This window comes from Artemia sp. Qi Xiang Cuo, chromosome 6 (genome assembly GCF_049724085.1).
Source record: "Artemia sp. Qi Xiang Cuo chromosome 6, ASM4972408v1, whole genome shotgun sequence".
Lineage (NCBI taxonomy): Eukaryota > Metazoa > Arthropoda > Branchiopoda > Anostraca > Artemiidae > Artemia > Artemia sp. Qi Xiang Cuo.
The window spans coordinates 41,413,346-41,427,193 of NC_142799.1; the positions used below are offsets into that span (position 1 = coordinate 41,413,346).

A 13,848-nucleotide genomic window follows, 5' to 3' on the forward strand; every position below is an offset into this window, starting at 1 on the left:
AAAAAACAGAACCTCCTAGCATCTTGATGGCTAAAATTAATACTGGTAAATGGAGAGTACCAGTCAATCGAGTATGCTTAGTTAAGGAAGAGGAGAGATGGGGGCTTTGGTGGTATAAAATTGGCAATGAGAAAGAATGTAACACGCTTATCACAGAAGCTTTAGCTTGATGTCAGTGGGAAGCAAATTGATTAGCATGGTAATAATAATTATCAAGTTGTTTTTGACAGCAAACTGTAGGTTAAGAGCGCTTTTTACGAGAAGAGACTTGGGAATAGAAACTGAGATTCCAAATAAATTCCAAACATGTTCTAGAAGCAGAGGAGACATTGCTATCTACGGTTAATTCAGAGTTGTGTCGTCAAGTGCCCAACAGTCGATAACAAACTTACAAGGACAAGGACAAACAATGTGACTCGCTGCTCGCTCTGATTACCTTAAGGAGAAATGGGTTCTCACTAAAATCAGCACTTTGGTACCTGGGTCGGTGCTCTTTGAGGATCTAAACGCAAGGTACGTGTTCGTTGACATCGGGACCGAGATACATCTGAAATTGTGAAAGCAGCTTGCTAATTCCATTAATCTACGACATTCAATAGGCAAAAAGAGCACTTTTATTATCTTCCTAGATAAGGATTGAAGGAGCTCTGATTGCTCCTTGGAAACCTTATCAATAAAATCATTTTTCAGTTCTAATAAGTTTTTATTATGCTTCCAAGGGGTGGGGCATTTGGAAAATTTCCTGTTTTTTTCTTAATTTTGACAACCATGGATACTTTATGAAGAGTAGGTTTTGGTCATTATGACCTATCATAATCATTTTAGTAAGTACTGACCCAAACGGTACATTTTCTGTATGTACTATAATTAATTTTATCTAGTTTGTCTTGTCCATTTTCCTGATAACACAAATAAGCAATCGCCATCCCCGATTTCAGATGGCTACTAATTAAACCGAGTAGTGGCATTTCGGGTACAGCTGATGTACCTGGTACCATGAAATATGTACAAGAACAATTTAACATCCTAAAGCTTTTTTTTCTTTCGCAAATAAAAAACTAATTGAACTATTTGGAATGATATTTTGTTGTCTAGATTACCTCAACATTACAAAAGGCATATTGTTGTTGAAAATGTTATTGATAACGCCCCAACTACTTGAAGGCTTATAAGAAAACATTTCAGATTCGTTTTATATTTTTCATTTCAGGCGGCAGCAACAGGTGCGTTATGTCCGAGCACGCTTAGATGAAGCATTCAGTGATAGAGATGGACAAAATGAGTATGAACCAGAACTGTATGGTGATGAAAGGAACAAAGGTTTTCCAATAGCCTAAACATAATCCTAATAACTGAATACCGTAAATACCTGCCATTTTTGTAGCGCGAGTTTATAGCTCTGGATGCTCAAGTTATAAGGATATAAAAGGTTTTCAAGAAACCATGTCGTCGGGAAATGAGTATTTTGTGAATCGTATCTACCTTGTCTTCTTGTTATTACATTTTATTTTGTCATTTTTTATAATTTGTGTATATTGGCTAATTCGGATCTGGGGTACCTAGCTGTTTTTTGTTTTTTCGGGGGGGGGGGGTTACGTAATGATTATATACAAATACCCGAAATGGTGCGTTTTACAAATATATTTTCACCAACCATTTTTTGCCAATCCTAAAGAAAGAAACAACGACGGTATAAGATTCAAATAAGTGTTGACCTGTGAAAATTTAGGAGTCCCCCGTTTTAGATAATTTCTTTTGATGTATTTTTCTGTTTGTTGATGTAGTTTTTATTTATTTTTTTATTATTAAGAAATAACTCCAAATAGTCCGTCAGTATTTTTAAGCGAAGTGTGTTTTGTTTGCTTGTCTGTATACTTCAAAGTCACTACGTGCTTAAGGATAATTTATAGATGTTTTGTTCTATGTCTGTTATTTCACTGTTAGTAACCAGTAGTTTCGTTTTTTAATGCGATTAAATAAAAAAAACAAGTTTTTTTAACTGAAAGTAAGGAACGACGTTAAAACTTAAAACGAACAGAAATTATTCCGTATATGAAGGGGGCTGTCCCCTCCTCAACGCCTCGCTCTTTACGCTAAAGTTTTTTATTGTTTTAAAAAATAAAGTTGTGAGAAAGTCAAACTTTAGCGTAAAGAGCGAGGCGTTGAGGAGGGGACAGCCCCTTCATATACGGAATAATTTCTGTTCGTTTTAAGTTTTAACGTCGTTCCTTACTTTCAGTTAAAAAAACTTGTTTTTTTTATTTAATTTTTGAACGTTTTCGAATTAATGCAGGTTTTGATTTTGGCTCACCGTACATGAATAATTAAAACAAAATTTGCATATTATATTTGGTTAAATGGCTTTCTCGAAACTTGTTTAATTTTATTTACGAACGTTTTTATTAGTAATAAATATACGTAACTTAGAATTAACTTACGTAACGAACTTCTATATTCATAAATTTTTAACACGTATATTAGGGGGTTCGCCCCCTAGTCAATACCCTGCTCTTTAAACTATAGTTCGAATTTTTTTTTCCAGTTCTTTAAAAATGACCTCTTAATCACAATCAGTTGATCAGTTGAAAAACTTGTTTTTTTTTATTTAATTCCTGATCTTTCTCTTTAATAATGCTGGGAAATCCGGCGCCCCCTGCATTGCACTGTCCCGTCCCCCCTGACAACGTCCTTCCTGGCAAGATCCTTCCCTATAGCCCCCCACCCTCTCCTTCCCCCACCTACCAGAAAAAATCTCCTCAGAAAAAGTCTGTATACTTCCCAATAACCAATACTATATGTTAACATTGAGTAAAGTTCATAACTTTCAGCCCTCCCCCTGGGGACTTTGGGGGATCAAGTCATCCTAAAAGACATTTTTATCATATTTTCGACCATGCTGAACAAAATGGCTATCTCAAAATTTTGATCGGGTGACTTTGGGAAAAAAATGAGCGTGGGAGGGGGCCTAGTTGCCCTCCATTTTTTTTGGTCAATTAAAAAGGGCACTAGAACTTTTAATTTCCGTTCCAATTCGCCCCCCAACTATTTTATTGGCCAACGGGGTGTATACGATCACCCCGGGGTAAAAAAAAAAAAAAAAAAAACAAACAAACAAACAAATAAACACGCACCCGTGATCTTTCTTCTGGCAAAAAATGTAAAATTCCACATTTTTGTAGATAGGAGCTTGAAACCTCTACAGTAGGGTTCTCTGATACGCTGAATATGATGGTGTGATTTTCATTAAGGTTCTATAACTGTTAGGGGGTCTTTCCCCTTTTTTCGAAAATCAGCCAAATTTTCTCAGGCACGTAACTTTTGATGGGTAAGATTAAACTTAATGAAACTTATATATTTGAAATCAGAATTAAAATCTGATTCTTTTGATGTATCTATTGGTATCAAATCCCGTTTTTTAGAGTTTCGGTTACCATTGAGCCGGGTCGCTCCTTACTTACAGTTCGTTACCACGAACTGTTTGATTAATGTTTAGTATTTACAAAGCGTGTGTATATGCTAGTTCTAACATTTATAATAAATCTTACTGTAAAAAAAGTATTTACGGTTATGAATTTTACGTTTATTCTAAATCATGGATCCTAGGTTGCTGGAAAGCTCAATGTTTACTTAGCCTGTCAGGGAAAAAAGGTGCTCCGGACCCACAAAGCAAAGTAAAGTGAAAAGCTTTTTAAAGCGTATTTAAAAATTATGAAACTAATTGATCGTTTATTATAGCACACAAATATATTGGCTAAACCTTGAATCAATTTCTGTTAAACTGTATGCAGGTAAACTTATCTTAGTGGGATATAAAAAATTGACTGGTCCAAGAAACGACATGTTTTCTTGAATATCTCAAGATCTGTACGGTTTTCCCATGGCTTCCAATATATTTTGTATAACTCCTTTTCCCCTCTTTTTTGCATTTTTCACCTCCAGCCTTGAAGTGTTAGCTCTCCTCAAACAAATTACTGTGGAAATGCAGCAGCATTTTGCACTCTTACTACTACAGCAGTAGAAGAAGTTGTAAGAGAAGTTGTAAACTTAAAGAGGCATTATGTGTTGAAGAGGCTTAAGTTCTGACAAATTGCCTCAATGCTAATTTTCTACAGCAAAGAAAGAGCTTTGAAGAATTTTTGTACAAAAAATCAATAAAAAGCGCTTCAGAGGTTAATGTCATTAGAAAGAGAATATTACACCTAAGACAAGTGCTAAATAAACAAGCACCAAGCCGCCTGAGGCAAACACAGCTACGCAAACTCATCCTCCATTCCAATCTATTCAAAGCTTCCCTCTTTACACCCTCCTAGGAAATCCCATTTCCATTAAATCTTTCTTTATGACATCCTCCTCACCAGATGAGGACGATTTGCTTTCCCTTTTGCCCTAGACGGTTGGTCGAAAAGGACAATCTTTGGCAATATGTCATCCTTCATTCGCAGAACGTGCCTTAGCCATCTAAACCTTCTTTCATTATTAATTAAAAAAGCTTTTTCCGCAAAATAAGTTTTTCAAAGAAAATTAAAGGACTCCATTAAGCGAAAAATGAGCCACAATAAAATCAAATAATGTACCAAGCGTGAAACAACCACAAATCAGCATCCACAAAACGAACAGAAATTACATTAAATAACCGAGTCAAACTCAAAACGAGCCGAAATTAACATAAGTTGGGCTCAAAACCCCTATGCCTTCCCAAGGCCAGAACATAATTTGCAGTTTACTGAAAAAATACAAATGTTCTTACTTTTATAACTTTAATAAATCAAATAATATTAACATTTTGATTAATAAATATCAGTATATGTATATGAAACTGACAATGCACATTCAGTTGTATTTTTTTCATTAAAGTGCAAATTATGTTCTGGCCTTGGGAAGGCAAAGGGGTTTTGAGCCCAATTTATGTTAATTTCTGCTCCTCTTCAGTTTGACTCGGTTATTTATTGTAATTTTTGTTTGTTTTGGGTTTCATTTATTTATCGATGCTGATTTCTGGTAGTTTCACGCTTGGTAGATTATTTTATTTTATTTTTGCTCATTTTTTGTTTAATGGACTTCTTTGCTTTTCTTTGAAAAAATTATTTTGTGGAAAAAGTTTTTTTTAAATTAATTTCAGTTCGTTTTATATTGTCATAGTCTTTTCAGGGAAAAAGAAAATAATACTTTAAATCTATTTGTTTTTTAAGACTTTATAGTTTGGCTTGCTATTTGTTTGGCCTGAAAAATTTTCAGCAATTTTTAACAACATACACCCTTTTAAAAATCTGGACACAAATAGTAGTGTTTAATTTCGTTTCATACCTCCTCTAATTGACCTGAAATTGAAAACTTGATTCCATTCGCCAAAAAATCTGCTTACTTTCTTTGATAGCTTGGATACACTTGCGCTATTTTGACTTGGTTAAATTTTAAGAGCAGAAGTAGCCCGCAAATAGATCTCTTTACTTTCTTTGATAGCTTGGATACACTTACGCTATTTTTATTTGGTTAAATTTTAACCCTTTCATGCCTGTGGTAACCCTACGGATACCCCGCGCCCCCTATTTTTTTTCTCTCGACTCGACAAAGTTACAACCGTGATTTCTTTTCCACTAGATAACGCTTGCTTGGCTCTATCGCGTTTGAATTTATTATCCCTCAAGGCTTCACCCGAGCCGTCGAGCGAGCGTCCAAGTTTAGACAAAACATAAAATGTCGAAAAAGAGGAAAGGTGCAGATTTTGACCTCGATGACCTGGACGTTTCTGGTACGTTCAGAGCCTGATTATGATATTATTTTGTAGCTAAGAATGCGATCTTTCGAATGAGATATCACTAGTCTAATTATGAGCTGTAGTTTAGCCCCAAACAAGGTTGTTAACGATCGGTTACCAAATGGTCACGTCAGACATTCATTGCCAAACCACACCTAGGCAGATTTGTACAGCAAACGAGGCAGCAAGTCCTTTTTATGATCGGGAATAGGCACATTTTCTTTCTGTTCCTCCTTTTTACTGGTAACAAGGGTAAAAGAGCTATTTTGTGTGATGCCTCAAGCAAGTGTAGAGGCCAATGACCTATTTTATTGCATTATATTATTATTATTAAGTGATGCACTTACCTTGAATTTCATTTCAGCTGGCCCAAGCACGAGCTCTGACTCCATGAAAGGTCATGGTCCTAAGCCCTTGGAAGAGAGACTGATCAAGGAAAGAAGTAGAAGAGCTACCAAGAAAATGCCTGCAGAAGAAGCAGCAAGGCTTTTATTCATACCTGATTGTGATTCAGATCTCGATATCTCGTCCGACGACGACGACCCAAACTGGGCACCAGACAATCCAGATCAAGAATTTCAACCTCTACGTTCTCTCAACTGTTATGGCAATGAAGCCAGAAGTGATGAAGAGGATATTGACCACACAGACGACATCCCCTTATCAATGCTTGGCAGGCTCGAGTTAGACAATGGCGATGACACGGGTCAATTCGATTTGCCCGGGCTTGAATGACACAGCAGCGTCAAACAGTTCTTCAAGTACATCATCAGCACCAGTGGCAATTTCTTCTGCAATGCAGTCAGCAACAGTTATTGCACCTGCTGAACACTTTGTTCTTACAATAGCTAAGAAAAATGCTCCTTCCCAAGCAGTGGCTCGTCTAGTAACTCCAACTGATGCTCCTCAGGTCACGGAAAAACCAGTAGCAAAACATAAGGTGGTAAGGAAGGCAAAAAAATACAATTGAATAAAAATTAATGCCAAATCTGGAGATAGGACCTGGACGTGTTTGATGCCACAGTGTGACGAAGTCCAAACACCTCTTGATCTCTTCCAAATGTTTATCAGCGAAGACATTCTTTCAAACACTGTGGACCAAACAAACCTGAATGCCATGAGAAAGAAAAATCTTGTTCTGAAACTTTCTCTTGAAGAGCTGCACATATTTCTTGGAGTTCAAACGCTTATGAGCATTCTCAAACTTCCGGCTATGAGAATGTACTGGAAGAATGGAATACGATATTCCCCGGTGGCTGATACCATGAGCAGAGATAGGTTCATCAGCTTGAGATCTTTCTTCCACATTTGCGATGACACCTTAATGATACCGAAAGGGGAGGCTGTTTACGATAAACTGTTCATGATCAGAACACTATATGACGCATTCAGGGAGAATCTGAAAAAAATAGACCCTGAAGAGATCCAAAGTATTGACGAACAGATGATCCCGTTCAAAGGAAGATTTGGATTTCGACACTACTTGAAGGACAAGCCCCACTCGTGGGGTGTAAAGGCTTTCACGAGAGCCGGCATCAGCGGAATAGTGTGTGACATAGAGATATATACAGGAAAAGTATCTGTTGAAATTTCTGAATTTGGCCAAGGTACTGACGTTGTCCTTCGGCTTGTAGAAAATCTGCCAAGGTTCATGAACTTCAAGCTGTTCTTTGATAGCTTCTATACTGGCATCGATCTCATTCACAAGCTTCGGGTTGAATACGGCATCCAGTCATGTAGTACGATACGCAGCAACAGAATGAGGGGTGCTGTTCTAGATACCGACGCCAACATGAAGAAGAATGGACGAGGGTCAGTGGACTTCCGTTTTGAAAGACATTCAGAAGTATCGGTAGTAAAATGGTATGACAAAAAACCAGTCCATTTGGCTTCGTCATACTGTGCAGTCACCTCAATTGATAAGTGTCAGAGGTAGGATGGCACAACACGGAAATACGTCAAAGTTGATCACCACCGAATCGTCCGTGACTAAAACAAATCAATGGGGGGTTTAGATCTTGCTGACATGTTCCTGGAGCTTTACAGGACAGACATTCGCTGGAAGAAATGATATATGAGGATTGTGTACTACTTCTTTGACATGGCTGTGAACAACGCCTGGCTGATACACCGCCGGCAGTGTAAGCAGACCAATGTTCAGCATATGTCTCTGCTGTACTTCAAAATGGACATTGCTCGTGGGTTGGTTCTTACTGGCGTATCTCAAAGTCCTCGAGTTGGAAGACCATCCTTATTAGTGACGAAGCGCAATACGTCTACCTCGCGAGACGGGATGCCTTCGGAATCAATGAGGTTTGACCAGACCTCGCGTTTTCCGGATACGACTGAAAAGGGAAGGTGTCGCAATGAGAAGCGCGTTAGGGGTGGAACCAGTCGAATCATGTGTTCGAAGTGCAAAGTTCGACTGTGTTTGAACTCAGATCGCAACTGTTTCACAAATTTTCACCTAAAATAGTATCTGTATATACCTGATGTGACCATATGGTAACCATTCACAGTTTGGATTTGGAATGAAATAAATTTTTTTAAAATAAATATGTTCTAGTTGAACCTCCGGGATCACTCTCTGCTATTTTCAGAATTTTTACGCAACTCCTTCTTGGTTCAGGTCTGAAAGGGTTAAGAGCAGAAGTAGCCCCGAAAGTTTGAACATAATATCCTCAGTCGTTCTTGGGATACTGCGGAGATGCCTTATTGGGAATTAGTATTAACACAGTGCCTTTTTGATTCAATCTTAAGGCAACATTTAGTTTTTAAACATAATGGGCAAATGGAAGGGTGGGCGTGGGAGGGGGATTATTTGCCCTCCAATCACTTTCGACTATGAAAAAGGGCATCAACCCTTTCTATTTTCAATCGATTGAGCCCATTTCGAGGTTCCCATGACAACTCCTTCGATACGAAGTGCCCTGGTCTAAACAACAACAGCAACAAAAAATAATACATCATACCCACATCGATCTGTACTATAGAAATGTCAAACCTTCCAATCACTTTCGGCTATTAAAAAGAGCACTAGGCCTCTTGATTTCCAATCAAATGAGCCCTTTTTGAAACGACAACACTTTTTATAAACACCTTATGTGTCCCCAGGGCATAAATTACAACCCTTACCCTAAGGGCTTTTAGGGCGGTTGTCATCCTCTAAGACCTAATTTCCAGAGCTTTCAACTACGTTAAACAAAATGGCTACCTCAAAATTTTGATTGGATGTGTTTGGGGAAATGGTGGGCGTGAGAGGAGCGCTAGTTGCTCAACAATCACTTTCAATTATAAAAAATGTCCTTAGCACTTTGAATTTCCTATCTAGTGAGCTCTTTTGAAGATTGTACAAAAACACTTTCAACAAGAACCCTATCTGCCCCTAGGGTAATGCTTGCAACTTTTGTTCGGAGGGCTGGGGGGGGGGATGTCATTCTCAAAGATCTAATTTCCAGACCTTTCTAATACGTTCAACAAAATGGCTATTTGAAAATTTTGATTAGAGGTGCTTGGAAAAATGGTGGGCGTAAGGGGGGGGTTAGTTACCCTCCAATCACTTTCGACTATTAAAAAGGGCACTAGCCCTCTCAATTCTGAATTGAATGAGCCCTTTTTGAAATTTTACGACAACTCTATCTATAAAAATCTTATATACTCCCAGGGCATAACTTACAACCTTAGCCCTTGGGGCTCTGGCGGGTTCGTCATCATTAAATACATAATTTCAAGAACTTTCAACTACGTTGAACAAAATGGATATCTCTAAACTTTGATTGAATGTTTTTGGAGAAATGGAGGGGGTGAGAGGGGGGATAATTACTTTCCACTCACTTTCGACTATTAAAAACGGCAATTTCAATTTCAAATGAGCCCTTTTTGAAATTTCTACAACAGCTTTCTATATAAGCCTTATATGCCTACAGGGCATAACTTACAATCCTTGCATTGAGTGCTCTGAGGGGGTTATCATCCTAAAAGACCTAATTTCCAGAAATTTCAGCTACATTGAACAAAACGGACATCTCAAAATTTTGATTGGATGTGTTTGGGAAAATGGTGGGCGTGAGAGGGGCGTTAGTCGCTCTCCAATCACTTTCAACTATTAAAAAAGGCACTAGGCCTTTCAATTTCCAATTGAATGAGCCCTTTTGAAGTTTCTACGACAACACTTTCCATAAAAATATGCCCCCAGGGCATATGCCCCCAGGGCATAACTGACAACCCTTGTCCTGAGGACTCTGGTGGGGAGGGGTTGTCATCCTTAAAGACCTAATTTCCAAAACTTTCAACTACGGTTGAATAAAATGGCTATATAAAAATTTTGATTGGATGTGTTTGGGGAAAAGGTGGGCGTGAGAGGGGGTTTAGTTGCCCTCACTCCAATCAATTTTGATTATTAAAAAGAGCACTAGCCCTTTGAATTTCCTATCAAATGAACCCTTTTTCAAGTTTCTACGACAAAGATTTCAATAAAAACCTTATATGCCCCCAGGCCATAACTTATAACCCTTGCCCCGAAGACTGTGGGGGGAGTGTCCTGCTCAAAAGTATAATTTCCTGAACTTTGAACTCCTTGGGACAAAATGTTTATCTCAAAATGTTTAGTGGATGTGTTTGGAGAAATGGTGGTCGTGGAAAGGGTGTTAGTTGCTTTCCAATCGCTTTTGACTATTTAAAAGGCAATAGCCATTTCAATTTCCAATCGAATGAGCCCTTTTTGAAGTTTCTATGACAACGCGTTCTATAAAAACCTTATATACCCCCAGGGCATAACTTAAAACCCGCTCCCGGAGGGGTTTGGGCGAGTTGTCATCCTCAAAGACCTAATTTCCAGAAGTTAAAACTACGTTGAACAAAAACGCTATCTCAAAATGTTGATTGGATGTACTTGGGGAAAAGGTGGGCGTGAGAGGGGGGTTAGTTGCCCTCCAAGCACTTTCGATTATTAAAAAGGGCACTAGCCCTTTGAATTTCCAATCGAATGAGCCCTTTTTGAAGTTTCTGCGACAATGCCTTCTATGAAAACTTTATATACCCCCAGGGCATAACTTACAACCCTTGCTTTGAGGGCCTTGGGGGAGTGTCCTCCTTAAAAACATGATTTCTGTCTGGAAATCAACTACGCTGAACAAAATGGCTATCCCAAAATTTCGATTGGATGTGTTTTGGGAAATGGTGGGCGTGGAAGGGGTGTTAGTTGCTTTCAAATCACTTTTGACTATTAAAAAGGGCACAAGCCCCTCCAATTTCTAATTGAATGAGCCTTTTTCAAAGTTTCCACAACAACTTCTTCGATACGAAGTGCCCTGCTCTAAAGCAAAAAAATAATAAATAATACATTGTGCCAACATCGTTCTTATATGCCCACAGGGCATAACTTAAAACCATTGCCCTGAGGGTTGTGGGGGAGTATCCTCCTCAAAAACATATTTTCTATCTGGAAATTAACTACGCTGAACAAAATGACTATCTCAAAATTTTGATTGGATGTGTTTGGGAGAATGATGGGCGTGGGGGGGCTAAATGCCCTCCAAGCACTTTTGACTATTAAAATGGGCACAAGCCGTTTCAATTTCCACTCGAATTAGACCTTTTCATATTTTCTAGGGCAACTCCTTCGATACGACGTGTCCTGGTATCAAAAAAAAATAAATTGCGCCAACATTGTAGTTTACTTAGGCCGCGCGATTTCATTGCCTATGATTGTCCTAGAAAGCGGGACTGGACCACATTTTTTGAACAGCCTACTATTTGAAATGTGGTCAGTCAGCCGGGTACCCAGAACACTTCGTCGGTAATTTCTCCAAAAAACATCTAGAAAATCTTCCTCCGCTTTTTGGAGCACCCATGTTTCAGAACCATATTTGACCACTATCATCACTGTAGCTTCCAATATTCTAATATTGGAAGCTGACTTATCTTTCTATTCTTCCAAACTTTTTTGAACTGCGAAAAAAAAATCTGAGCCTTGGTTATTCTACTTATAACATTTTCACTGCTCCCACCGTCGTTACTAATAATACTACCAAGATCAATGAAGCTGCAGACCTGACCAATCTTTTCGTTACCCAACGTCACCTTTTCATCTTCACTTATTCCTAGCCTTAGTGACTTAGTCTTCTTAACGTCAAATTTCAAACCTATTCTAGGTTACTCACTTTTATCACCTTTCTTTTACAGTGGTTTAATTAAGGTTTTCCTAAAATTGTTAGGTCCTTCTTCTTTTACAAAAATCATATTCATAATCTTCAGTAACTTATTTCCAACTTCAGAGTTGCCACATTTAAGAAACTCATTTACCACACTATCAGCACCTGGAAAATATTATTTTTTAATCATTTTAGTGCTGTCACTAATTCTTCCTCACAAAAAAATCTTACTTCACATCCAAGGTATCACAAACTTCTTCATTTACCTATATATGTATTCCTGCAACTGTATATTGGTTTAGCATATTCTCAGAATGTTCTGCCCATCTCTCTTTAACTCTTTCCTTATCACCAATTGTGGCCCTGTTCCTATCTTTAACTGGGACAAGTCCGAATTGACTACTCCCTCTCAATATATCACTCACTATCTATCACTCAAATAGTTCTTGTAAAGCCCCTTCTCCTATCTATTAAACATAAAGCTTTTTCAATAATATTCCAAACTTTCTTCCTGCACTTCCTACAATTTTCAAGCTGCAGTCTTAACTTTCTTCCCTAAGACACCATCAGCAACCTCACAAATTGTTTTTCTAAATTTATTCGAACCATTTTCCACATTGTCAAATTTTAAACTCTGAAGTTTAGTATTCAATTGTTCCTGGAAAGTTTCTCTCAAATTTTCCAGATTTTCCTAGAAACCTTCTATGTATCTAGGAAAATCTGAAAATAATTTGTACTTTACTGAAAAAAAAAATCAAATGAATTTACTGAAAAAAATGTGTATTGTCAGTTTAATATACATATTCTGATATTTATTCCTTAAAACCTGAACTAATTTTGATTTCTTAAAGTTATAAAAAAAACATTTAAAAGAATTATTTCCGCAAAGTACAAATTATATTCTGACTTTTAGAAAGCATAGGGGTTTACAACCCTACTCATATTAATTTCTGCTCGTTTTGGGTTTGACTCTATTATTTATTTTCATTTCTGTTTATTTTGGGTTTCATTTATTTATTGATACTGATTTTTGGTAGTTGTGTGCTTGGTAGATTATTTGATTCTATCTTTGTTCATTTTAGGTTTAACGGAGTTCTATACTTGTTTTTTGAAAAACTTATTTTGTGGAAAAAGTTTTTTTTTTAATTAATTTCTCTTCGTTTTATATTGACATAGTCTTTTTCAGGGAAAAAGACTGGGCCTCTTCTAAAGTTAAACAACCATCCCTTCCATAAAAACCTTAGATACCCCCCTGAGCATAACTTAAAACCCTTGCCCCTAATCTCTGGTTTTTTTTTCAACCCCAAAAGCCTTGTTATATGATATTTAGACTATTTTGAATAGAATGGCTATCCCAAAATTTCTATTAGATGCATTTCGAGATAATACGGCGTGTGTGTGTGGAGGGGGAGATAGCTGCCCTCCGATCACCTTGACTCTTAAAAAGAGCACTAGAGCGTCTGATTACAAATCCAATGAAACCCCTCCGAAGTATATATCACCATGCTTTCTATAAGAACCTTATGTGCCCCAAGGGCATAACTTACAACCCTTCCCCTGAGGGCTGGGGGGATTTGTTATCCTATCCTCAAAGATATAATTTCCAGACCTTTCAAATACGTTGAACAAAATGGCTGTCCCAAATTTTGATTGGATGTGTTTGGGGAAATGATGAGCGTATGGGGGGGGGGGGGGGGTCATTGGCCCTCTGACCACTTTTGGCTAACAAAAAAAAGGCACTAGTCCTTGCAATTTCCAATCGAATGAGCACGTTTTGAAGCTTCTACGACAAAACTTTCTATAAGAACTTTAGATGCCCCAAGGGCATAACTTACAACCCTTGTCCTGAGGGCTATGGAGGGGAGGGTTATCATCCTCAAAGACATAATTTCCAGACCTTGCAACTACGTTAAACAAAATGGCCATTCCAAAATATTGATC

The 13,848-nt window shown here is 37.8% G+C and overlaps 1 protein-coding gene across 1 annotated transcript in view; it reads left to right on the forward strand.

The window, feature by feature from the left end:
• The window catches only part of LOC148951241 (trophoblast glycoprotein-like), a 219,317-nt gene extending 217,518 nt beyond the window's left edge, over nucleotides 1–1,799 (forward strand). Inside the window, exon 6 of the mRNA XM_089090751.1 lies at nucleotides 1,211–1,799. Within this exon, the coding sequence (XP_088946877.1) occupies nucleotides 1,211–1,337 (127 nt within the window). The 3' untranslated portion in view covers nucleotides 1,338–1,799. The remainder of the gene's footprint in view (nucleotides 1–1,210) is intronic.
• Nucleotides 1,800–13,848: the final 12,049 nt, after the last annotated feature.